We start from the raw sequence: 24,313 nt of genomic DNA, 5'->3' as shown, positions 1-24,313 counted from the left end.
TAGTGTGTAGTTTAGTTTAGTTTAGTTAATTAGGAAATTTCACAAATTTAAAATTAAAATATTACCTATTATTTTAAATTTTACTTTAATTTTAAATAAAGTATTTTTTTCTTTTGTCTTTTTCTCTTCACATCGTTAACCTGTTGGCGTTCTCGCAGTATTAGACTCTTTCTTTCTTTCTTTTTCTCTCTTCTAAAATCGAATTCTTTTCGCTATTAACCTATCACCAAAATTCACCATTGCTTTCTCTTCTTCTTCTTCTTCTTCGTCATGTTCAATTTTCAAGAATCACCAAAACCCTAGAATTCCGTTCCTTAATCTCGTTCGAAGATTATGAAGGAGGAAACAGAAAAAACAAAAATGTCCGCGGGCGATTCCTTCGCGAACCATAAGCTATGCGGTTTCCTCTGTGCCGTTCTCAGAGTCACTCCTCCAATTCGATCTGAAGGATATAGTTCCACTTCTTCGTTCAACGACCAATGCGAGATCTTCGGCGACGGTTTCCGGTCCCGGAATGGCGTCGTTTTGTGTCCGTTGGGGACTGGTTCGGATTCAGGACAATGCGAAGGAGGAGAGAGTATTAGCAGTGGTGGTAGCGGCGGATCCTCTTCGAAAGGGAGGAGGATGAGTAAGGTTGGGATGGTGAATGGGAGCATTAGCGTGGTTCACCAGCTTCACGCTCTGGTGAGCCGCAACTGCATCACGAGTGATGCTCGAGTGGTGTGGGTGGAGGTCGGAGAAGGGAAGGAGGTGAGGGCGGTGGTGCTCATCGATGTCTACCTCACAATTGAGCTCTGGAGTGGCTGGCAGTTCCCGCGGTCGGGGCCGGTTGCCGGCGCTTTCTTTAGCCACCTGAGGTTCGGTTTTCACTCCTTGAGATATTTATTTTATGCTTCGGAATGCAATGTTAATAGGTATTTTTAGTTGTTTTTGAGATATGTGTAGTGTGATATTGGGAGGTTTCTTAGATGATTTCCTCTTTAGATTTTGATGCTTAAGCTAGCTAAGTTGTAGTGTTCCAAAAAGAGAAATGCTATAGAGAAATTCTTAGATGCTGTCAATGGGAGAAGGCTGTTAATATATAGTTTTGTCATTGAATAGTTACACTCTGGCTTTATGGGCTATTGCTGTTTCTTGTTTTGACTGTATTTGTTATTCTTTTTATTGAAGGCTTGACTTTTTAGTATTGAACTGTACAGATGAATTTATTTTCTTGTGCATATAAATGTTTAAATAAGAGGATTGGATAAGGGGATTTCGAGTTTTCCCGTGGAATTCATAGGTAATTGGGTGTAAGACATCCTTATGATGCCATAACATTATGTATGTCATTTCAGTTAGGTTGGTAGTCATTGTCTCTTGCTTTAACTATGAAATAAGATGTACTTCTTATATTGTAGGCTTAAGGCATCATTATGCCTTAAAATTGTGTGCAAGGATTCCTTCTTAGTTCTTATGATGTGGTATATGCTTAGTGGTACGAAACTACCTACATCTGGTGTATCTATGTAGAGATAATTCAAGCCAACTATGGTCTGTATAAATTATCATGTATATGCCTATATTGATTCATCTGGATTCTTCAATTGGTATAATATTTAATATAGGCAGGACAGTTGTCTTTATTTTATTTTTAATTGTTTTAGCTGAATAGTATATTGCTCATGATGCCTTAAGAGCTGAAATTATAATAAAAGGAGTTATGGTATGATTGGTGATTGTTGTTGTTTTGTAAGTCTGCTATTATATTAATTTTTTTTTATGTATTTCATTGTTACTACTACAGACGTATAATTAGGGTTGATGCGGTTAAGACTTAAGTACAGCAATGACGTTTTCCCACTATGTGATTCTTTTCAACATCTATCACATCTGTATTAAGGTTTAAAAACCACAATGAATGATTTTAAGGTGCCATACTGTCATGCATCTGTGGAATTCAGAATGCCATATTAACTTGCTAACTACTTGGTAACAAACAATTTAAAACTATTCTTCAAGCTACCTCTTTATGGTCTCCAATCTTTATTGAATTTAAAACTTTGGATATCATGTTTTTGGTACTTCAATTTTTTAATCTTTAGGGTTTTCATTTTATTATTCTATTGAGATGTATAGGTCAGACGTGTTTGTGCATTGCATCATCTGATTTAGTCTCTAAATTATGTAACTCGCACATCAACTTTCCAATATTGTTGGACTTGGATCAACTGCAGAGCGCCGAGGGATCATAATATTATCATATCATGATATAATAAAATTTTGAAGTTTCACAATGTTTCTTAATATGGCCATACAAACAAACTTGAAACCATTCCTCATATGGCCATACTGATTGTGTGTTAGCTAGTCACTCAGGAGCTATACTTTCGAAACAATATAGTAGCTTGCAGTTCTTGAATTTATATATGAACGTATAACCATGAGATAGCTTGCTAACACACTGAGAGGGTTATGCAGCTGTGATTGGGACAAGAGAAGTTCAATACTTTCTGATCCAGACTATTTTATGAAGACTTTTGGGACAAGCGACAACATCTGGAACCTTTCTGACTGTCATGTACTTGGTTGCAAGCTCCATTATGGTGCAAGTGATTCTTCAAAGAAAAGACTATTTGAACTTCATGAAATATTTAAGATGGTACCTGGTGTTGGAAAACAGCAGAAATCTAACAATTCAAGGATAGCACCTATTGATAATGCTTTCGGATCTGGGATTTGGGAGATATCTGATGATATTTTAACCAAAATTTTAGCTTGCCTTGGTCCAATGGACCTCACTAGGGTATCTGCAACGTGTCGACATCTCAGATCCTTGGCTGCTTCAGTAATGCCTTGTACAAAGTTAAATCTCTTTCCTCATCAGCAGACTGCAGTTGAGTGGATGTTGCATCGTGAGCGAAATTTTGAACAATTGCTACATCCCTTATATATTGCTCTCTTAACTGAAGATGGCTTTAGTTTCCACGTGAATACTGTATCTGGGGAAATAATTTCTGAGGAAACTCCCACCATCAGAGATTTTCGCGGAGGGATGTTTTGTGATGAGCCTGGCTTGGGTAAGACTGTAACAACACTTTCTCTTATTGTGAAGACACAAGGTACTCTGGCAGATCCACCAGACGGGGCAGAAGTAATCTGGTGTCAACATAATGGTAACCAGAAATGTGGTTATTATGAGATCAGTGGTAATAATATAACTGGTTTTTGTGTGTTGGGTAAGAGGGATGTGGCCCAAGATACTAGTAAGAATAATGAGAACCATGACTACTCCTCAAAAAGAGCCAGATTGATGAATCCTGCTGGGAAAATTACTACACAAAATGACGTAATTTCTGCAGAAGCTATGAAATCGCCTGTAGATGCATCCTTTGAAGAATCGGTGCCTGCCAGTCGAAGCACTAGGAGTCTCAGTTGCGTCAAGAAAAAACTGAATCTCTCCTTTGAAGATGAAGACTTGATTTTCAAGGAAAGAAGAGTTGGTATGAGATCACATAAAAGAAATCACGAATCAGATATTGCATCATGTGTACCACCAAATAAACTAGTTAATGCTTCATATGGACGTGGGAAAAGTTCCAAGTTGCGTGGGAATCCTAAAGTTGATTGTTTGGAGTCCAAGGATACATGGATTCAGTGCGATGCATGTCACAAATGGCGAAAGGTTGCAGATAATATTATGGCTAATTCTAGTGCAGCATGGTTTTGTAGTATGAACACTGACCCTTCATATCAGAGTTGTAGTGTCCCAGAACAACATTTCCAGAATAGCTGTAAGATAACATACTTGCCAGGATTTCACTTGAAAGGAACTCTTGGGGGTTTGGAACAAAATATTTCCTTTTTCATTAGTGTTCTTAAGGAGCACTGTACATTGCTGAATTCTCAATCAAAGAAGGCTCTGACTTGGTTGGTTAAACTTTCAGCAGATCAGATTGCAGGAATGGAAACACATGGCATACGGGGGCCCATTTTGAACTCCTGTAGTACATCTAATGGATATTTTAATGCATTCCACAAAATATTTCAAGCATTTGGCCTTGTAAAGAGAGTAGAGAAAGGTATATGCAAGTGGTACTACCCACAAAATCTTAGCAATTTGACTTTTGATGTGAAAGCACTTGGCATGGCTCTACGTGAGCCATTAGATTTTGTGAGGCTGTACTTGTCAAGAGCAACCCTCATAGTTGTTCCAGCAAATCTGGTTGATCATTGGAAAACACAAATAGAGAAGCATGTAACTCCTGGTCAATTGCGGGTGTATGTTTGCGTTGATCAGCGGAAGCCATCTGCACACTGTTTAGCTTGGGATTATGATGTTGTTATAACTACCTTTAGCCGTTTAAGTGCAGAGTGGAACCCACGTAAGAGGAGTGTTTTGATGCAAGTACATTGGTTTAGGATAATTTTAGATGAAGGTCACACTCTTGGCTCAAGCCTGAACTTAACAAACAAGTTGCAAATGGCTATTTCAATGATGGCTTCAAATCGTTGGATACTAACAGGTACTCCAACACCTAACACCCCTAACAGCCAACTCCCACATCTACAACCTCTGCTAAGGTTCCTTCATGAAGAAGCTTATGGACTGAATCAGAAGTCGTGGGAAGCTGGCATCCTTAGGCCATTTGAGGCAGAGATGGAGGAAGGAAGGTCGCGCCTGTTGCATTTAATTCAGAAGTGCATGATTAGTGAAAGAAAGGTAGACTTGCAAAACATTCCGCCATGCATTAAGAAAGTTGTTTATGTGGATTTCAGTGAGGAACATGCTAGAAGTTACAATGAATTGGTACTCACTGTTCGGCGTAATATATTGATGGCTGATTGGAATGACCCTTCACATGTTGAGAGTCTACTGAATCCAAAACAATGGAAATTTCGAAGTGCAACCATAAAGAATGTGAGGCTCTCTTGCTGTGTTGCTGGGCATATTAAAGTTACACATGCTGGAGAAGATATTCAGGAAACAATGGATATTTTAGCACAAAGTGGTCTTGATGCTACTTCAGCAGAGTATAGCTCCATAAGATATAGTCTCCTATTTGGTGGTAATTGTGTCAGGTAATATTTGGATCTTGTTCTCTTTTGTTGGTTTAATTTCCTTTAGGTCTCCCTTAAATATGAAACAAAAAAACCAGGTCATAACTGCTTATTAATTTTCCTATTATAAATAAAATGTGAAGATGCAAGGAGTGGTGCCGCCTTCCTCTCATTACACCTTGTCGCCATCTATTGTGCCTTGATTGTGTTTCTTTAGACAATATGAAGTGTACATACCCTGGATGTGGTAAAGCATACGAAATGGAGAGTCCTGATTCATTGGCCCGACCAGAAAATCCTAACCCAAAGTGGCCTGTGCCCAAAGATCTTATTGAGTTGCAGCCTTCGTATAAGCAGGTTGGGATTTTAATAATTCAGTTGACTATAATTTGCATTTTTTAAAATTTATTTTGAATTTTTGCAAATAACCCTAAACATACAATGTTGAATGCACAGGATGATTGGGATCCTGATTGGCAATCAACTTCTAGTAGTAAAGTCTCCTATCTTGTCCAGAGGTTAAAAGCTTTGCAAGAAAGCAATGAAGAGATGGGTTTCTGCAAAGCCAAGAGCAATCATGAGCTTGATACTGAGAATAGCTCCCCTATGCATATGAGAGATGGTGGATCATTATTCCAGGAATGTTCTATAAGAAGCACTATGACCAATATGAAACCTGACAAAGTTTTGATATTTTCCCAGTTTCTGGAGCATATACATGTCATTGAACAGCAGGTGCCTTTTCTGTGCTACTTTTTTCAGTTTGTCAGTTGACCATTGCTGGTATCAAATATGCTGGAATGTATAGCCCAATGCATTCAAGCAGCAAGGTAAAATGTTGGAATTGTAATTGACTGCCTTCAGAGTGATTAAATTATCTATTTATTTATTTTTATAATTTCTGACCTTCATTTGGTTTAATTTTCCCTTTTCCAGAAGAAGTCATTAGCCACATTCCAGCATGATTCAAGTTGTATGGCACTTGTGATGGATGGAAGCGCTGCATTGGGGCTTGACCTGAGTTTCGTTACGCATGTATTTTTGATGGAGCCAATTTGGGACAGAAGGTTAATACATAAACCCATTCCATGCTCAGGATTAAATATTATGGTTTTGTTGCTTTTGCAGCTGATGGGTAAATTGCATTTGGGTAAATTAATAGTGATTACAATTTCAAAAAATCATTGTCCTCAGTTGTAATCCTTATAAAGTTTTCTGTACTTGTGGTTTTGGTATGCATAACTTTGTAGGGTATCAGTCCTCTAGAATGAAAATTGGCAATTGAGGTTCCATATTTAAACTGGAACTTTGTTCTTGAATAATTTATGATAATGTATCTTGTTTTCCCAAATTTATCATATCCTCCTTTGAATCAATTTGATTCCTTTAACCTATTTAATCATCTTCTAATGTGTTTTATTGGCTAAAAACTTCCAGTATGGAGGAGCAAGTAATTAGCCGTGCCCATCGCATGGGTGCTTCTCGTCCTATTCATGTGGAAACCTTGGCAATGCGTGGTACCATTGAAGAACAAATGGTGGAGTATTTACAGGTTAACTTCTATAAAAACTTGGAAGTATATTACATACTAAATAACCAAACTTAACATTTACTGACTTCTTTTATTGAAACATGTTCCCTTTTGATTTATTTCTCTCCTCTTAACTTTATTACTGTTGTTGTTAGTCGTGCTTCAATATTTTCATGTTACACCAGGATGCTGATAAATGTAGAAGATTTCCTAGTCAAGATACTCCCAAATCTGTAGATGATAGTGGGGGACGAGGACACCGTTCATTACATGATTTTGCTGAAAGTAGTTATCTACTCAAACTTAAATTTGTATATACTAATCCAGAAACCCTAAAAGGTTTGTATAAAATTGTTTTTCCGCAAATTTTGAAGCGATAGATGAGTCTTATTGAATGAAAATTAACTTAACATTTACCGGGGATTTCGGAGAAGAGCATAAACTAAAAAGGTTATTTGTACAGAAGTTGATATATGTAATGGAATTTTACTGTCATGGTTGGTGCTCCTTAAGACAGGCACTTTTGCCTTGAAATTGGATTATTCTTTCATGTCTCCTATAAACTTTTGGCTTATTAAGTATGTATTAACATTCACTTTTTGCCCCTTTTTTTTATTTCAGGTGTATGATTGATCAAAATCAAAGAACTAATCATTTATCTCTAATCAAGTCCTATTGATATGCTTCCTTCATTCACTTGAATAATCTTATATTCTTTTTTTTTTTTGGTCATGAATAATCTTGTATTCATGTTCCACCTTTCTTTCTTTAGAGCATTATGGAAAGGGTAGAAGCCTAGATGGGTCTATGGATTTTCATTTTCATTTATTATAATCCTCTTTGTAAAGGCCTTTTTTTTTTCCTTTTTGCTAGCTTTTTGTTATTGTTGATACGAGATATAGATGATTTTTTTAAATCAAATTTAACTATTTAAGTGTTTGAGTTGGAATTGTGCACTGAATAGCAGGCATGCATATTGATCACAATTCTGCAATGCATGCATCCTTCATACACATTATTTTTACACTAATGTTTTCTTAGCAAACCAATATATGTTCTTTTTGTTTGTTAATTTAAAAGTAATCGAAATATATAATTAATTAATAATAACCATAGGATACAGATATTAAGAGTATTTATTGTATGAATAATATTGTTGTATTGATTATAGATGAAAACTGATGGGAATTTTTCCAAACAGAACACCCGGCTTCTTGGTGTGGTTGAAAAGATGTTCTGTCAACTATACAAACTTCAACTCAAAGTAAAATGAAGAATCTATTCAGTGTCGCATGATAATGATTAGGTTGCCGCATAATTCCTTATAATTATTTTAAATATAAATATAATTCGTTTTATTTTACTCCATTCTGCTTGAAACTTTAGTCTCAGTAAATTCTTTAGAATTTGCGTTAATTACTCTTAAGGAATTACCCTCTTAAACTTAGAAGTTAGTAAGAGCCACTTCATCGCCTATATACAAACATATGTGTTGCAAAGTTCAAGTGAATAAGAAAACTAAAGAATCTCTAAATTTCTAATTGTTTATATAATATTGCTGTTGAATTACCCCAGCAATTTATGTATCTTTCTTATATGTTTGAGTTAAAATACCAAGTTCAGAAAATAATAAAAAAGAAGGTACAAATCTCACTCATCATGAATCATATGAAACATAAGAGAAAAATTAAAAGAAATATTAGCCAAAAGAATTACTTTGTCAGACAAAATTGAATGAAAATCATTTTTCTCATGTCAATGTACATCAAAAGGACCTCCTCCTATATTGCTTTCATATTTGTTGGTATGATTCTAGTGACTAACTTAGGCTAAAATTTCATTTATGTCCTTTCTACTGAGGTTGATGAGTTGGTCTTCCTCTCCCACTTCCTTAACCTTTGATTTCAATAAATGGGGCCTCAGCTTATTTACATCAGATTGTTGAACTGGTTTCAGAAAGAATTCTTCAGCTCCTTCTTCTAAGCATCTGATCCCAAAGGAAAATAATAATAGAAAAAAAAAACTAGGCCTTGTCAGATTTGAATTTCAATTAATTTATGACCTCCAATTTGTAATTTTTAACAATAACAAACTTGAGGATTTAATTTTCAATTTTTTATATACCTTAAAAAAAGATTTTTATTCTTATTTTACAAACTTTCTCATTTTTGCCTACAAAAAGCAAACTAATTTTTAAAAGCATTAATCTGATTAGATGATTGAAATTAATCAAGAAAAACTAAATGGAATTGGGTAACTGGATGTAACTTCCCTTACCTATTGATCCTTGATGGAACATTCTCTGAGGACATAATCACAACTGGTATATCTTTAAGAGATTTTGATTCCTGCCAAATGGATGAGCTTTCTTAGATAAATAATGCTGATAAAGATGTAAAAAAAAAAAAAGGTTTGAAATTTGTTATGTGATAGCTTGGATAATATTAATGATATAAAATTATAAATAGGGTTATTTGAAAATTCAATATCACATTTATTTCTGAAATAACCAAATTCGAAATAAAATTTAGTCCTAGAAATTTTGCCCCCATGAACTTACCTTGATCTTTCTAAGAAGATCATAGCCTGTCATTTCTGGCATACAATAATCTGTTATGATCAGGTTCACATCTACATCCTGCAAAAATAAGTCAATGCAATTAGATCATTGGTCAATAAAAATTTCACTCCAAAAAAAGTAAAAAAAAATTAAAATAAAAAGAATTAAACCTGATTATGAGTTTTTTGAGCAACAAAGGAAGGCTCTTCATTCCTCTGCTCTTCTTCAACCAATCCAAGAAATTTTAAAGCCTTACTTCCTGAGTCCACTGCAGTAACTAAATTTCATATCGTAACGAAAAAAAAAAAAAAACAAAAATTAGATATTAATTTCGTCATACTGTCCGGTTTGCATTTTTATTTTCTGTTTTTTTTAGTAATTTTTTTTCGTTTATATTATATATTTATTGAGCAAAATAAATTAACTAAAACAAAAAGAATTATTACCATGAAATGATGAAGTTTTGAGAAGTCTTTCAATCAACATTCTGTCAATGAGACTATCATCAACAGCCAAAACATGAAACTGTGATTCTGCAGCCAAACCCATGATTTAATTTGAATGAGAATTTCTTTAATTGCAAGAACCAAAGGAGAAGAAGAAAAGAATGAGAGAAAACAATGAAGAGAGGAACACAAAAAAGGTGGTGAACAATAATAATAAATATAACAAATAAGAATAAGAAAGGGACATTATTTTTAAAATGGAATACATCATGATCAGGAAGATAACAAAATCCCCTTTGAAAATCTGACAGTTTGGAAAGCAAGATCCGACAGATTTCATCCAGAATCTAGCGGATCTTCTGGGTTTGATTTTTGAATTGAAAATCAAGCAAAGCAAATAAGAAAGGTGGTAGCATTCTTATTCTACCAAACTTCAAAATCTGATTTGCTTCCTCATCACTATTATTATTATTGTTATTATCATTTTCTCTTTTGACCTTTTGCTTATTATGATTAATGACTAATTACTTGAATTAAATTAAATACAAATAATGTATAATTTAATTTTGATATATTAATAATGTAAAATAATTTTACGCGTATATCCAATTATATAATGTCATATCAGTAAAAATAATTACTTTTCATATTTACACTTTACACTGTATTAAAATTAAAATCAATAATATAAAGATGGTTTAAACTTTAAAATTTAAATAGGACGGCTTCAAGTCAATGCAAATTACTTATAGCTTAGTTTTTTTTTTTTAATTATTATATTGGCAGCAAAACATTTTAAATTTAAGATTTTATGAATTTTATCAAAAGCGTCTATTGAATGGAATAGCTTATCCATCAAATTTTTGTTAAGTATTGAGAATTTGATTCTTAAAATTTTATAAGTATGAACCAATTATTTTTTATCTAAAAATTCAACAAAAATCAATCTGCCTTAGGGCCAATTTTAGTGATTGGAATTTGTAGATTTAGATTTAAAAAATATTAAAAACAAGAATATATTCCTTTGTGGTTTGTACTCTTCCACCAATTGGACTTTTGATGAGACGTAAAGGTCATTATTTAGAGGCACAAGGCATAAGACTCTCCATTTGATTCCATGCACGTGCATGACCTTCATACTAACTATAATAATCAGCTTATTCATTCTCTTAAATAAATATTCCTTTTAAATAAATATTCAAAATTTAAATTTTTATTTTATATATGTAACAATTTATATTAATATTAGACTTCAAAATATAGTTTAAATTCGTAATAGGTTAATATTTATCTTGTTGAATTAAAAGATATTATAAAAAATAAAAATTATTGACATAAAATATTAATTAAGATATAAATATATCAATTAAATATATTAAATTATTTAATAGATATTAACTATTAATTTTACTTAAATACATCAATCTTTATGTAAATATTTTTTTATTTTTTTAAAAAATAATAAATAAGTTCTTGACCTTTTGATATGTAAACATTTAAGTCTTTCAGGATTTGAAAATGCATTTAAATTTCTAACTTTTTAAAATCTAGACATATTGATTTCTCATGTTTACTTGAATCTGTCGAATTCAATAAAAAGATCAGACGTAATTCCTATTGTACTGATCTGGTTGATACGAATGCACACATAAAAATTTTTTTAAAATATGACAAATTAAACTCAAAAATCGATGTGTCTATATTTTTAAAAAAATCAAGAACTTAAATATATTTTTAAATTTTTAAAAAATTAAATATCCACAAATTAAAAAAAAGGTCAGGAATAGATTTTTTCTTTTCCCTGTTTTTTTTCCATACTATTTAATGTTTGGCCTCTTGTATAAGTTTAAGAGCCAATTTTGACCCAAACCATATTGAATTTTCAGATGTTTAGAACCAACTCTGTTGCTTCACGTCTAAACATTCAACCCTGTCTTTTTTTTTAATAATTTATTCAACGTGCCTATTTGAATTTTTTTCCCCTCATTTTTTTAATATTTTTAATTTGGATTATTTCTTGTATGTACATTCATCAAAGGAAATAAATCAGAATGAAAAATATTTAAACAAGAGCGATATGCCAACAACTATATGTTTTTCCATGAGATTCCTAAATCTTCCATTAGTTCATGTAATTAGGTGTAACAATTGCAAATATTTCATATTTTAATTGTGAAAATTTCTCTTTTTGTGATAATCATTTGAAAAATAAATTAAAATAGTTAACATCTGATCCTCTTGAAAGAAAAATATTATTGTTTTAATGATTTTGGCAATTCGATCCGGAATTGTTAATTTGGTCTGAAATTGATGTGAGTCATTTTTGTGGGATAGCCACTCCATAGATAGAGGGGTCATGTACCCATTGAAGCATTAATAGAACCATTCCAATATTTTATATATTAATTTAGGTGATCACTCAGATAAAGACGTTTAAAACGTCTTTTTTTAAAGATTTTTTTAATAATTAAATTTTAACATATATAATCGATTAAATCATGTTATTTTTGTCAAAATTAGGCTAGACAAATTGATTTAAACAAAAAAATGGTGAATCAAATCTTGAACTGATCTAAATTAATATCTTTTTTTAAAATAACTACAATACCTTTATTATAGAGAATGATTAAAATACTCTTATTATTATTATTATTATTATTATTATTATATATATATATATATCTTAATTTTAAAAATTCTAAATCCTAACTTTACGATAGAAAAATAAAGGACTAAAATTTAAGATTCTCAAAAGTAATATATATAATAGAAGTATTTTAGTCATTTTCTATAATAGGGTATTGTAGTTATTATCTATAAAAAATAATTTAATAATATTAATTTAGACCAGTTCAAGATTTAATTCACTATTTTTTCGTCAAATCAATTTGTTTAACCTAATTTTAATAAAAATAATACGATTTAATTAATTATATATGTTAAATTTTAATTATTAAAAAGATGTTTTGGATGTTTTTATTTGAGTGGCTCCCATTAATTTATTTTTTATTCAGATACACATGCATCATAATGGTATTCTTATCGTTCACTTGGGAACATAATTTTAAAAATCGAATCGAATTGGTAGGTTTAATCAAATTAATCGAGAATTAATTTTTAAAAAATGTTTAAAAATAAAAATAAAAATATATATAAATAAAAATATTATTTATACACTAAAATTAGTTATTAATATATTTATATTATGTATAAATATATGTTTGTTTTAATATATATTTGTATTTTACTATATATTTTATATTAGTAATTGATTCTAACGTCTTAAAATTAAATTATACTAAATGCTTAATTATATATAATTTTATTAATACTGAAATTCATGCACTAACAAACTAACTTACACTGAAAATATATATCTTTCTTTGTTGCTACATCCCGACCCATCATTATTTGGTCGAACCGTGTGCACTTTTTTATACACAAAAGCATTAGCAATGTGCACATAAATACACAGGTTGATAGCACTTAACCTAGCAAGAACCCAATAAAAGTGATAAAGATGAGCCTTATTCGGATTGTTTTGCAACCATTTATCACCAAATCTTGAGTTGATTGCAACCACAACAACTATAATTTCATTGTTAACAAAATTTTCGAGTCCAAAAACAACAGAGAGTGCCACCGCTCCCAAACTTCTCATTCCCTCCAGCATCTGATCGTAGTACAATTCTTGAAATCCTATCACTGTTAACGCATCCGACGTACCAATAATAACATATTGTGGCAGAAGCCACCATATACTTATTGGCACGTCGGCTTCGGGATTGTCCATAAGATTATGTTGAATACAGACTCCAATTCTTTTGGCCTCAACAAAACCCGAGACAACCATATTTAGTACGGATAGGACTAGGCCGGCTCCGATTCTTTGACAAAACGTTATGCCGGGCCGTTGGCCAGTAAATTTTCTAGCAAGGGGGACGAAATCTCGGTCGTAGATTGGAACACAAAAGAGGATTATGATTCCAACGACTCCTTGAAGTGAAACGGCAGAGATTTTGAAATTTGGTGGTATGGAACGTTGCATTGTGGTGGCTTGTTTGATGAAGAATGTGGAGAGTTGGAATTGAACAACGGCGAACATCACACAAAGGGATGAGGCCAAGGAGAATCTTTACTTCTTCTACTTGATTCATTGTGCATAGCCTCCATGGATCTTTCACGTTGCTTGAAGCATCATCTTCGTCCATCATCATTGCCTTGTCCAAAAATCTATCATAATGATTTCAAATGTTACGATGAAATGATGGTGAAAACTTAGGTGCAGTAGTGAAATTAATAGTTGAGAGTCGTTAAATGATTTGACTGAACGGTTCTCAACTATCAATTTCATGTAGTGAATTAAACTTAGGTACAATAGTGAAATTAAAGTTGATAGTTGATAATCGTTAAATGATAGGTACAATAGTGAATTAAACTTAGGTACAAGAAATTCATTCGTAGAAGCTTCACCTCAAATGACTTGGTCTTGATTAGGAATGACATCGGCATAAATAAGTCAGGCGAAAGAAAGCTCACCGCCAACTGGAAAGGGCCATATAAGATAAGGGAAGTCCTCAGAAAGGGGTATTACAAAATATCCGACTTGAGCGGTGCCGATCTCCCTAGGTCGTGGCATGCTTGCAACATGAAGAGATATTACAACTAAAAGCGAACTCCGCTCCCTGATGTACTCTTTTTTTCAACTTCATAGTTTTTTCCCAAAAAGAATTTCTCTGAGGGGGTTTTAACAAAGCATCAAAGTGGGGACTAAGGGTTAAAAGTGTTAAATCCCTTAGTAGCTAAGACAACTTTTGTAAAAGTTATCTCCATCAATGTTCATTCGACAAGCATTTATTTTATCTCTTTATAAATCTGTTATTATTATTCTACGAAACGCACCGATTTAAGCTCGAAAAAGTTTGAAAATTCCTTGACCGACCTGAGTGGTCGGCGAGATAAAACGACGAGGTACAAGTCGGTGTAAAGTGGTTTTGAAAGACGATCATGATAACTCGGAAATAATATCGCTAACAACTCACAATTCGGAAATCCTGAGAAAAAACAAAATGCATCGCAAAAATGACTTAAGTTATGAAAACATTTCAATAAATAAAATGGAATATGTAAAGTCGAATTAATGGAACACAAAAGAGATGCGAAAATTCCTCAAGGATAAAAATGAAAGTTTTCTCAAAATTACTCGGCAAAAAAGTTTTTGAAAAAGTTTTGGACGATAGTAAAATTGTCCAGCTTAGATAAAACAGTCCATATGACGAAAAGCTTCCTTTGCAAACTTGGAAGATCAAAACAACAAAGGTTTTTCACAAAAACCTTATGAAGTTAAAAGATCATTCAAACAAAAATAAGTCATTTTTCGTCAAGCATAAAAAACGCCTGCAAACGTACATAATAAAAATATTTTGTTAAAAGACCCTTATCCTAATAGCTAGATCACTGGGAAAGAGGATTGGAGTCATCAACAGGAGGGAAACTCAGGTCCGTTGCAAGAGTCGAAAGGGTCGGAGGGATCTCTTCGACGGCAGAGGTCGGAGCTTCAGCTGGTTGAGAAGAAGAGCTCGGTAGGAATCCTTCCTATTGCTCCACCTCACGGGGAGGGGACTCAATAATACGATGCCCACGAGTCTTTAACTCAGAATCAGTCTCAGGACAAGGAGGAAAGACAATCTCTCCATTAACGACCACCTTGTCAGGATGGAGGGGTGACAGGTCCAAGTCGAGAGCGATGACTCCAACTTGTTCCTTGAACACCCTAAACACCTCCTCTGAGCTCTCAACAATAGAATCCTCCAGGTTCTGATAGGCCTCCCGATTCGACTCCAGCTGCTTCTACAGATCAATGTTCTCAGAAAAATCCTGACATAATTTTTCTCAGCCTTGCTCTTCATCCCCTCAGCCAAGGCACATTGGGTCATTAACTTTTTCTCCCTCTCCTTCAACTAAGCAAGCTCATCTTTCATTCAAGTATTCTCCTTCTGCAGCCTCTTCTCCTCTTCTTGATACAGAGCAATCCTCCCCTGAAGATCCTCTATAAATTTTTGAAAAGAACTCAAGGTGTTTTGTCGAGTATATCAAGAAGCCAATACAGACCCCAGCCGTCCGAATTCCCCCCGTGCCAGAATCTGAAGATGGTTTCGTAAGGAAGCATCATCCAAGGAAATTTGACTAAAAGGAAGAATGTGCTTCATTGCGAACTTTGGACCATCGAAACTGGCCTCCTCAGTGGTGGAGGAACCAGTCTCCAAGGTCTTTCGCTTCTTCTTTTCAGGCTCAGCAGAGGGATGAATGGGTGGGGCAGGCGCAGGAGGAGGAAGGGAAGAAGTATGAATAGGATTTACCAAGAGGGGCTGAGAAGACGACCCCAGACCCCAGCTCTGACAATGAGGGGGAGTGGACGAGACCCCGACTTCCTGCGCAGCATCTCGGGCACGAGCCTTCCACTTCACCTCCTAGACTTTCTAGTAAGTAGCGCTTGACCCGCTTTTCACCATTTCTGAAAGAAAGAATAAAAGTTGATCGTCCTACAAACTGGAAATGAACACATTACAAGTCGAAATTCATCAGAAAGTAGCAACAAAGAAACAAAAACTACATAGCTCGGTGTGGACGAAACTCAGAGGGCCAAGAAGGAATTTTTAGTATCCAAGTTTGGCAGGCCTCTCGACAAAACCCAACAATGACCTCATCTACCTCATCCAAGTCATCTAGGCTATATTTGTCAACGGGGGAGACCTCCAACCAGTACAGAGGAAATTGGAGTTGGTTGTTCTCATTCAAGAAAAAGGATGATGGCCCTCTACAGCCTGAACCTTGAAGAAAAAGTTTTTAAAGTCATGAAAAGATTCATCGAAGATGGAAAAAACTTTTCGACCTTGAATAGCCTGGAAAGACACCCACTGCTGTTTGTTTTGTTTATTGGAAGCACTAAAAGGCTTGGTTAAATGGAAGAAATAGAAAAAGATTTTTAAAAAAATTGGGAAGTCAAGCTCTTGGCTGACAAGGTGGTAAATCTTTATAAAACCCCAAGAATTGGAATGAAGTTGGGTAGGGCCAACCCGACAATGAGATAAAACTCCCATCTCAAAGTCGAAAAAAGGAAAGGAAACCCCCAAGCGGGTAAAAAGGCAGTCATACACGAAAAAGAAGTGAGGCTCATAATCATTGATCCTCTCACAGCAAACCCGATTGTCGGGATCAGGGGCCACTAGTTCGTATTTTTGTTCGTCAGTATCAATGATACAGATCCTATGGTGTTTGCAGAGCTTGGTTAAGAAAACAGTGTCCACTAGAGGGTGTTCAGAAAGCACGGAGGAATCTACCCATCTTAAAAGGGTCTTAGGGATACGAGAAGACATTTTTCCAGAAAAATAAAATATAAGGAAATATACCTACATGACACAAAGAAAAAGAAACCATAAAAAAATAGGGTTCTAACAATAAGACAGTTCTTTAGCAGATAAAGAAAACAGCCAGCAAAGCAGTAAAAGAAATAACTTTTTAAAGAGAAGAACGTAGAAACTCCAAAGTTTCTCACTACAATAGTAAGCATCATCAAAGATATATCTCAAAACTCTCCTCCTGACATACAGTACACCAAACGGGAATAAAAGAAAATACGGTGAAAATAATGAAAGAAAGCAAGATAAAAAGAACTAACCTTCTTCGTAAAATCACTAAAAGGAAGAGTTCCACTAACCGAGGTGAAGCGCCCGCGAACGAAAGGTCAAAGGGAGTTTTAAGTGAAAGAGTGAAAGAGCAGGGGAAGAAACTTCAAAGAAAAGACGAAAGAAAACAAAGAAATGAGAGGGAAAAGTATTTATAACATACTAATGGCAAAACAGTAAAACGACGCTGTCATTAAAGAAACACGCCGTTACCAATGTAACTGCTCCTCCACATGTAAATGCAAGCCCCCGAACGGACGCGACGGTTGACAAATTCAAAATCATGTCGGTTTTAAACTAAAATCACGTCATTTTTCGACTTAAATAAACTCGAGTTCAATTAATACTCGAATCCAACTCATAGCTAAGAGATCGGAGTCGAGTAGGGGCACTGTTCATGCACTGACCCAATACTATGGTCCAGGCCCAATCCAAAGATTGGCCTTTACCGCTTACCTGACCTCCTCAAAGAGGTCGGGTTCGACATAAGCTGGCAGATAACACTTATTCAAATAAGTAACTGCCCCTTAAAATCTCTCATCCATTTCTAGAAGAGATATCTCAATAACCCTAAGATAAAGGGACGGTTATCCACCTTCAGAAGTGTAAGTACTCCAACGATGGTTATTGGATCATCACCTATAAATACTGACACACTCAGGTAAAGCTAAGTCCCAATACATTCAAAAACCTGCTAAACCCCTTGCTGACTTAGGCATCGAAGTGTATTTGCAGATACCACCCCACATTCCATCCTACACATAACTCGGATAGCGATTCCAAGTGTGAACCAAGTCGAAAACCACTCTCTTCTAATGTTTGGGCCTTTCATTTAAACCCAATCCGTCTATTTCAGGTTACCCATGTAACAGTTGGTATATAAAATATTATACATAAGTAAGAATTGAAATTTCATTATACTAAATGCTTAATGTATATATAACTTCATTAATTCTGAAAATCTATGCACTAGCAAACCAACTTATTACACTGAATATATTTCTTTCTTTGCTGCTACACCCCATTATTATTATTATTATTATTATTATTATTATTATTATTATTAACCATCTGCACTTTTTTATACACAAAAGCATTAGCAATGCGCACATAAATACACAGGTTGATAGTACTTAACCCAGCAAGAATCCAATACAAGTGATGAAGATGAGCCTTATTCAGATTGTTTTGCAACCATTTATCACCAAATCTTGAGCTGATTGCAACCACAACAGCTATAATTCCATTGTTAACAAAACTTCTGATTCCAAAAACAACGGAGAGTGTCGCTGCTCCCAAACTTCTCATTTCCTCCGGCATCTGATCGTAGTACAATTCTTGAAATCCTATCACTGTTAACGCATCCGACGTGCCAATAATAACATATTGTGGCAGAAGCCACCATATACTTATTGGCACTTCAGCGTTCGGATTGTCCATAAGATTATGTTGATTACATACTCCAATTCTTTTGGCCTCAACAAAACCCGAGACAACCATGTTTAGTACGGACAGGACTAGGCCGGCTCCGATTCTTTGACAAAACGTTATGCCGGACCGTTGGCCGGTGAATTTTCTAGCAATGGGGACGAAAACTCGGTCGTAGATTGGAACACAAAAGAGAATTACGATTCCAACAACTCCTTGAAGTGATGCGGCAGAGATTTTGAAATTTGGTGCTATGGAACGTTGCATCGTGGTGGCTTGTTTGATGAAGAATGTGGAGAGTTGGCATTGAACAACCGCGAACATCACACAAGATAGTGAAATAGGGATGAGACCGAGGAGAATCTTTACTTCTTCTACTTGATTCATTGTGCATAGCCTCCATGGATCTTTCACGTTGCTTGAAGCTTCATCTTCGTCCATCATCATTGCCTTGTCCAGAAATCTATCATAATGATTTCAAATGTTATGGTGAAATGTTTTGGGTAAAAACTCACGCTCAATTATCCTAATGTAAAGTTCATATTTAATAATCATTAGATGATAATTTAATTTAATTTGTTAAATTAGTCGAAAACTAACGTGCAATTGTTTTTATGTAATGTTACTAATTAAGAATCGATAAAAAATAATTTAATTAGATATGTCAAATTATCTAATAATTCTTAACCAGCAACTTTATATAAAGATAACTACATGTCAATTTTCACTGATAAATTATCTAACAATTTTTTACAGTTAATTTCGCATGAAAATAACTTTTCTTTGTAACGTAGAACAAAGAAATTCAAATGAAGATGTGCTACATGAAAATTTTTTTCTACAAAAATATCATTAAAAATGGCAAATGAATTAATAAATTTGCTTAAAAATAACTAATAAAATTATTTTTGTTTATGTATGATAATTAAAAATTATTAAATGATAATTTAATTACATATATAAATATTTAACTTGATTATCATCATTATATTCGAGTCACTCTGGCTTAAATTATTTAATATAATACTTATACACTTCTTACCTAATATTTTTATATAAAAACATGTCATAGTATAAGTTATGAAATGAAAGAAGATTAATTCTATTAGTAACTACTTGTAAACTTTTTTTTTTTTTTGGAAAAGGTGACACATGTTATTATTTGTGATTTGATATTTTTCAATATTTCTGTAAAATGTGAAATAATATAGTATAAAATTAATTGAAATGAATTCACCTGTATTGATCAGTGTGCTGCTCTGAAACACCGTGGGCATGGTGGAGCGTGGCTTTCACGTGCCGCTTGCGAAATGCCGCAACAAAAACTTGTGCAATATTAGTAAATGGGCTTCCTGTTGGGCTTTGTTTTTTGTACCTTTTGATTCCAACTAAGAATATTGATAATGAAATTATCCACACAATAGTTTGCAATGCCATTGCCTTATTCCACCCAACATTCTCCTGTGGTTTTATTTATTTCAAATAATAAAATTATTTTCTTAAAAATGAGATTATAGCTATTATGTTCAGATACGGATTTAGAATAAAAATTTTAGAAAAGGTATAGAAACATTAGCTAATTTTCTTTTTTTTTTTTTGCAAAATTGTGTTTTCTAATCTTTATTTTTAGATAATTTAAAATTTAAGATTGGAACTCTGGATATAAAATTTAATATTTAAAATTTAAAATTAAAAAATATATAATATTAAATAAAAAAAAGTTAATTTCCTAGTTAAAATCAAAATTTTATAAAGGTGGATAAATGGAAAATTTTTATTAATTATTTTTAGAGACTAATTTTTTAGCTAAAGAAGTTTTTGAAAGCTAATTTGTATATAATAATAAATTTATTTATATGTAACTTTTTTTTAAAAAATTGTGCACAAAATATCTTAATGTGCTTTATATATAGAATAAATTATTATAATAATATTTAAAAAAAATAAAAAATCAGTATAAATCGTCTAAACTTATTTTATTTAGTATTTATTAATTATCTCCTAACATTAACGTATTATTACCTGTAAATATCCTAGAAAGAACACAGCAGAAATTGCGGCAAAAACTTGTGTCAAGAACCACCAATTGAAGAATGAGCTCTTAGCATCCCTCTCCTCCGCCGTGCCGTCATCAAACTGATCGGCCGCGAAAGTTTGGAGGCACGGCCGATGGCCGCCGTCGCCGACGGATGCTATGTAAAGAGCTATGAAGAATAACTTCTCATGATGGTTCTCTAAAGAGACTGATATTGTCAACAAAACCATTCCCTGCATGCATGCAATTCAAGAATAATAAGAAGTAAATTAATAATTCTAAGAAGATAATAATTTAAAATTATTCTTTTTAACTCATCAATATTTATAATTTTATACATGTAACATGTATAATTATATATTTATTACTTTTAAAATAGTAAAAAAAATTGAGAGATTATCATTTATGCAAATTTATCGATCGAGCTTACTACTATAATTTACTTAAAAATTTATTTATATCATAGTTAATAAAAGAATTTAATCTTATTTAGACAGTGAATGTGTTTCAGCCGGAAAAAAATAAAGAGGATAACACTCCTTAAAACTTAACTTGTTATTAAAAATATAAAAAAAACATAAAATAAAATATTCTAAACTCTATATTTTAAATCATAAATCTTCGATCTAAACTATTGATATAAAATATAATAAATAAATAAAATATTATCACTTTTTTTAATAAAACCACTCTTTCTTTCTAAAAAATATACAATATAAAAAAATTATATTTAGAGTGGCATTAAAAAAGAGAATAGAGTTATATTCTTTTAAATAAAGAGCTAAAATTTATTTAATAAACAAATAGCGAAATACTCCTTTAATTTTATTTAGTAAAGAGCATTTAAAGATAAACCATATGAATAATTTAAACTTGTAACTTATAAGTAAGATTGAAATAAGAATTAATAATTTGAGAGTTTAACAACCCATATATGTGCATAATAAATTTGAGAAAAAGTAGTTAATTACATGACATCCACACTAATAATCACTTAAAAGTGATGAGAAAACTAACACAAATATAATTTGTATATATATAATATAAAAATTGAATTACCAAAAGACAAATGAGAGAAGAGAGGATGATAGTGGTGAAGCGACCAAGATATGAATCAGCAATGAAGCCACCCAACAAAGGGAAGAGTAACAAAACACCATTCCAAGTGTTTATATTCTTTGTAGCTTCACTTAGAGACTCATCAAGTTCATTTGTTAAGTATGTTATTAAATTCGCACGTAATCCTGTTATAGCAAATGACTCTGCAAATTCCACAACTGTTGCAATATAATCCACACACAAATAATTAACTCTTATTATTTTATAATAACTGTTTCAAAAAATATATATATAATTACACTTAATTTTTTTTTATAATTATAATTAATACTAGATTTTTTTTTTTCAAAAGATTTACAAAGAGTGTATAAGAATAAACTTACAAGTGATGAAGATGGCAGCATGCCATCCACCCTCTTTTGTGGTTTTGGTATTCGTATAATCATCCATAGATTTATGCAAGTAATGAACATTGGAATGTGTTATATATATATATACAAAATCTAGAATAAATGAAAAATATGTTCCTCAACTTTTTAACTCGAAGACAAATAAGTTTTCGATCTATGAAATACATATATTTCGTTCAGGTCTTGCATGTTGGACACATTTCGGATACGACACTCATTAACATTTGTCCGACACACATGTCTGCTATGTCTAACCATATCTTAATAAAATATAAAAAATTCTTCTTCAGACACATTTGGACACACCTAAATATCATCACGTGTTAATGTGTCCAACTTTATTCTTAACATGTATTCTCGAAAGAAATTTAGAAATAGTATATATTATTATTTATTAAAATAAAATTATTTTAAATATTTTATATAATTAAAATAAGATATTAAAAATAAATAAAAATTTTATTTTAATATCAATAAAATATCAAAATATCATTACTATTTTTTCAAAAAAATTTCATAATTTATATATATGTTTGTCTCCGTATCTTATAAGATTTTAAAATTCGTGTATCGGCGTATCTCGTGTCCGTGTCAGTACCTCTGCATCATAGTCTTCGACTAATAAAAAATACAAAAATATTTTTTACTTTTTAAATGGCGAGACATCTAAGTCTCTTCGAATGACCGATTTATCCTTATATATATTGGACGGAGAAATTTAAATGTATCATATTTTAGACCTATTTTTTCTAAAAAAAATCTATATATGCTATATTTTGAAAAAGCTCTCTTTGTATGAAAGATCAATAAAATGAGTAATAATCGAGTGTAATTAAGAGAAAGCAAGTAGGTGGTGAAAATTCAAGTGATATACAAAATTTGGTGAAACATGAAAGTGAATAATACGATGAAAGTGAATAATAATAGAAAACCTACCTAATTATGCAATAAGAATCAAATAGATGCCTTAAAAAAGCATTTCCTATATAAGAATTTTCTTCTTCTTTTAGTTATGAATAATAAGTGTACGTATTTGGAATTCACCATCATAATAATGCTCCGATCGAATATGCTTTTTATTTGTTTAATTTCGATGGTTTACATCTCACATTTCATTATGGTATGCATTATATGTATGTGTTCATAACATTTTTTTGTATGTCACGCGGTGTACGAAGTTGACCAAAAATGGAACTTGGATAACAATGTCACAAAAGAATGAAGACATAGTTGTCTCCAACATCAAAAGAACCCTTGCCAACACTTTATACTATACACTTTAATTTGTTTAAAAGGATGGAAAACAACACTTAAAAAACATTTAATAACAAGTTAATTAATATGAATTTTATTAAATGTGTAAATTTAAAATTTTTTAATAAATGATTTTTTTAGGCTCATTATTGATGAACTTTTATTGTCCATTAGTAGGTTCATTCCTCTTCATCAATTTATTATCCAATTTGGTGAAAACTCAGGTGAAGTCGACTTCACGTGAAGTCGTTAGATGAAAATTTAGTTAAAACAATCAAATCATCTAACAGCTCTCAAGTATTAACTTCACGTGAAGTCGACTGCACCTGAGTTTTCACCATCCAATTTATTTTTAGATTAACAAAATAAATAGGTCGTTAAAAAATTTTGCATAGTCTTAAAAAAAATACCAAGTCAATGACCTATAAATTTACTGCTAAATTTTTTAGAAATTTAATATTTTTTCTTTCAAAAACCTATAAGCTCATTGAAAAAAAAATTAAAATGTTTTCCTGTACCTAAAAGTTGAGTGCGAAATTTCTCAAGACCTACTTATTTTATAAGTATACAATCCAAATTTGTGTCCTTCTTAATAAATTCATCCTCAAAGTAATAAAGGTATCCAAATATAATATTTTACTATAAATTCACTTTTGATAGTAATCAAATATTTTAAAAAAAAGGTTCACTCAATTCAAATTTGTAAACTCTATAAATTAAACAAAAGACACTCTAGTCGGAATGTCATTTGGGTTACTAATTTTGACGACTTTAACAACTCCACTATATTAACATAATCTAGATCAATTCATTAATATTAGTGAGGTTAACAATTTCATTATGATAAAAATAATCATAACTCCAT

General features: G+C 32.4%; 3 protein-coding genes across 5 annotated transcripts; 1 reads left to right on the top strand and 2 right to left on the bottom strand.

Annotated features, from left to right (window-relative positions):
* The first annotated feature begins 195 nt into the window (after positions 1 to 195).
* LOC107471940 (F-box protein At3g54460) lies at positions 196 to 7,503 on the top strand. Its single transcript, XM_016091488.3, has 9 exons — positions 196 to 857; positions 2,461 to 5,061; positions 5,184 to 5,397; positions 5,497 to 5,775; positions 5,811 to 5,870; positions 5,977 to 6,107; positions 6,478 to 6,592; positions 6,757 to 6,910; positions 7,193 to 7,503. Exons 1-9 carry the CDS (start codon positions 334 to 336, stop codon positions 7,198 to 7,200), a joined length of 4,086 nt encoding a protein of 1,361 aa, XP_015946974.1. The 5' UTR covers positions 196 to 333; the 3' UTR covers positions 7,201 to 7,503.
* Positions 7,504 to 8,395: 892 nt separating this feature from the next.
* On the bottom strand, positions 8,396 to 9,617 carry LOC107471730 (two-component response regulator ORR10). The gene is made up of 5 exons (XM_016091221.3): positions 9,578 to 9,617; positions 9,302 to 9,408; positions 9,132 to 9,209; positions 8,849 to 8,919; positions 8,396 to 8,558 (listed from the first exon to the last, which is right to left on the bottom strand). Exons 1-5 carry the CDS (start codon positions 9,615 to 9,617, stop codon positions 8,396 to 8,398), a joined length of 459 nt encoding a protein of 152 aa, XP_015946707.2.
* Positions 9,302 to 22,297, bottom strand: LOC107471649 (protein NRT1/ PTR FAMILY 5.4). Of its 3 annotated transcripts, none has more exons than XM_052254911.1 (8): positions 22,168 to 22,297; positions 21,785 to 22,002; positions 20,713 to 20,958; positions 19,928 to 20,151; positions 18,401 to 19,153; positions 12,940 to 13,068; positions 9,578 to 9,664; positions 9,302 to 9,408 (listed from the first exon to the last, which is right to left on the bottom strand). In XM_052254911.1, exons 1-7 carry the CDS (start codon positions 22,232 to 22,234, stop codon positions 9,637 to 9,639), a joined length of 1,665 nt encoding a protein of 554 aa, XP_052110871.1. In that variant the 5' UTR covers positions 22,235 to 22,297; the 3' UTR covers positions 9,302 to 9,408; positions 9,578 to 9,636. The 3 variants fall into 3 exon arrangements, with proteins under 3 accessions (XP_052110871.1, XP_020988340.2, XP_052110872.1); XM_021132681.2 differs by having other exon boundaries at positions 9,302 to 9,399; XM_052254912.1 differs by lacking the exon at positions 21,785 to 22,002 and having other exon boundaries at positions 9,302 to 9,399; positions 22,168 to 22,226.
* Between the last annotated feature and the right edge of the window lie 2,016 nt (positions 22,298 to 24,313).

Source organism: Arachis duranensis, chromosome 10, assembly GCF_000817695.3.
Source record: "Arachis duranensis cultivar V14167 chromosome 10, aradu.V14167.gnm2.J7QH, whole genome shotgun sequence".
NCBI lineage: Eukaryota > Viridiplantae > Streptophyta > Magnoliopsida > Fabales > Fabaceae > Arachis > Arachis duranensis.
This window is presented reverse-complemented; position numbering and strand designations above follow the sequence as displayed.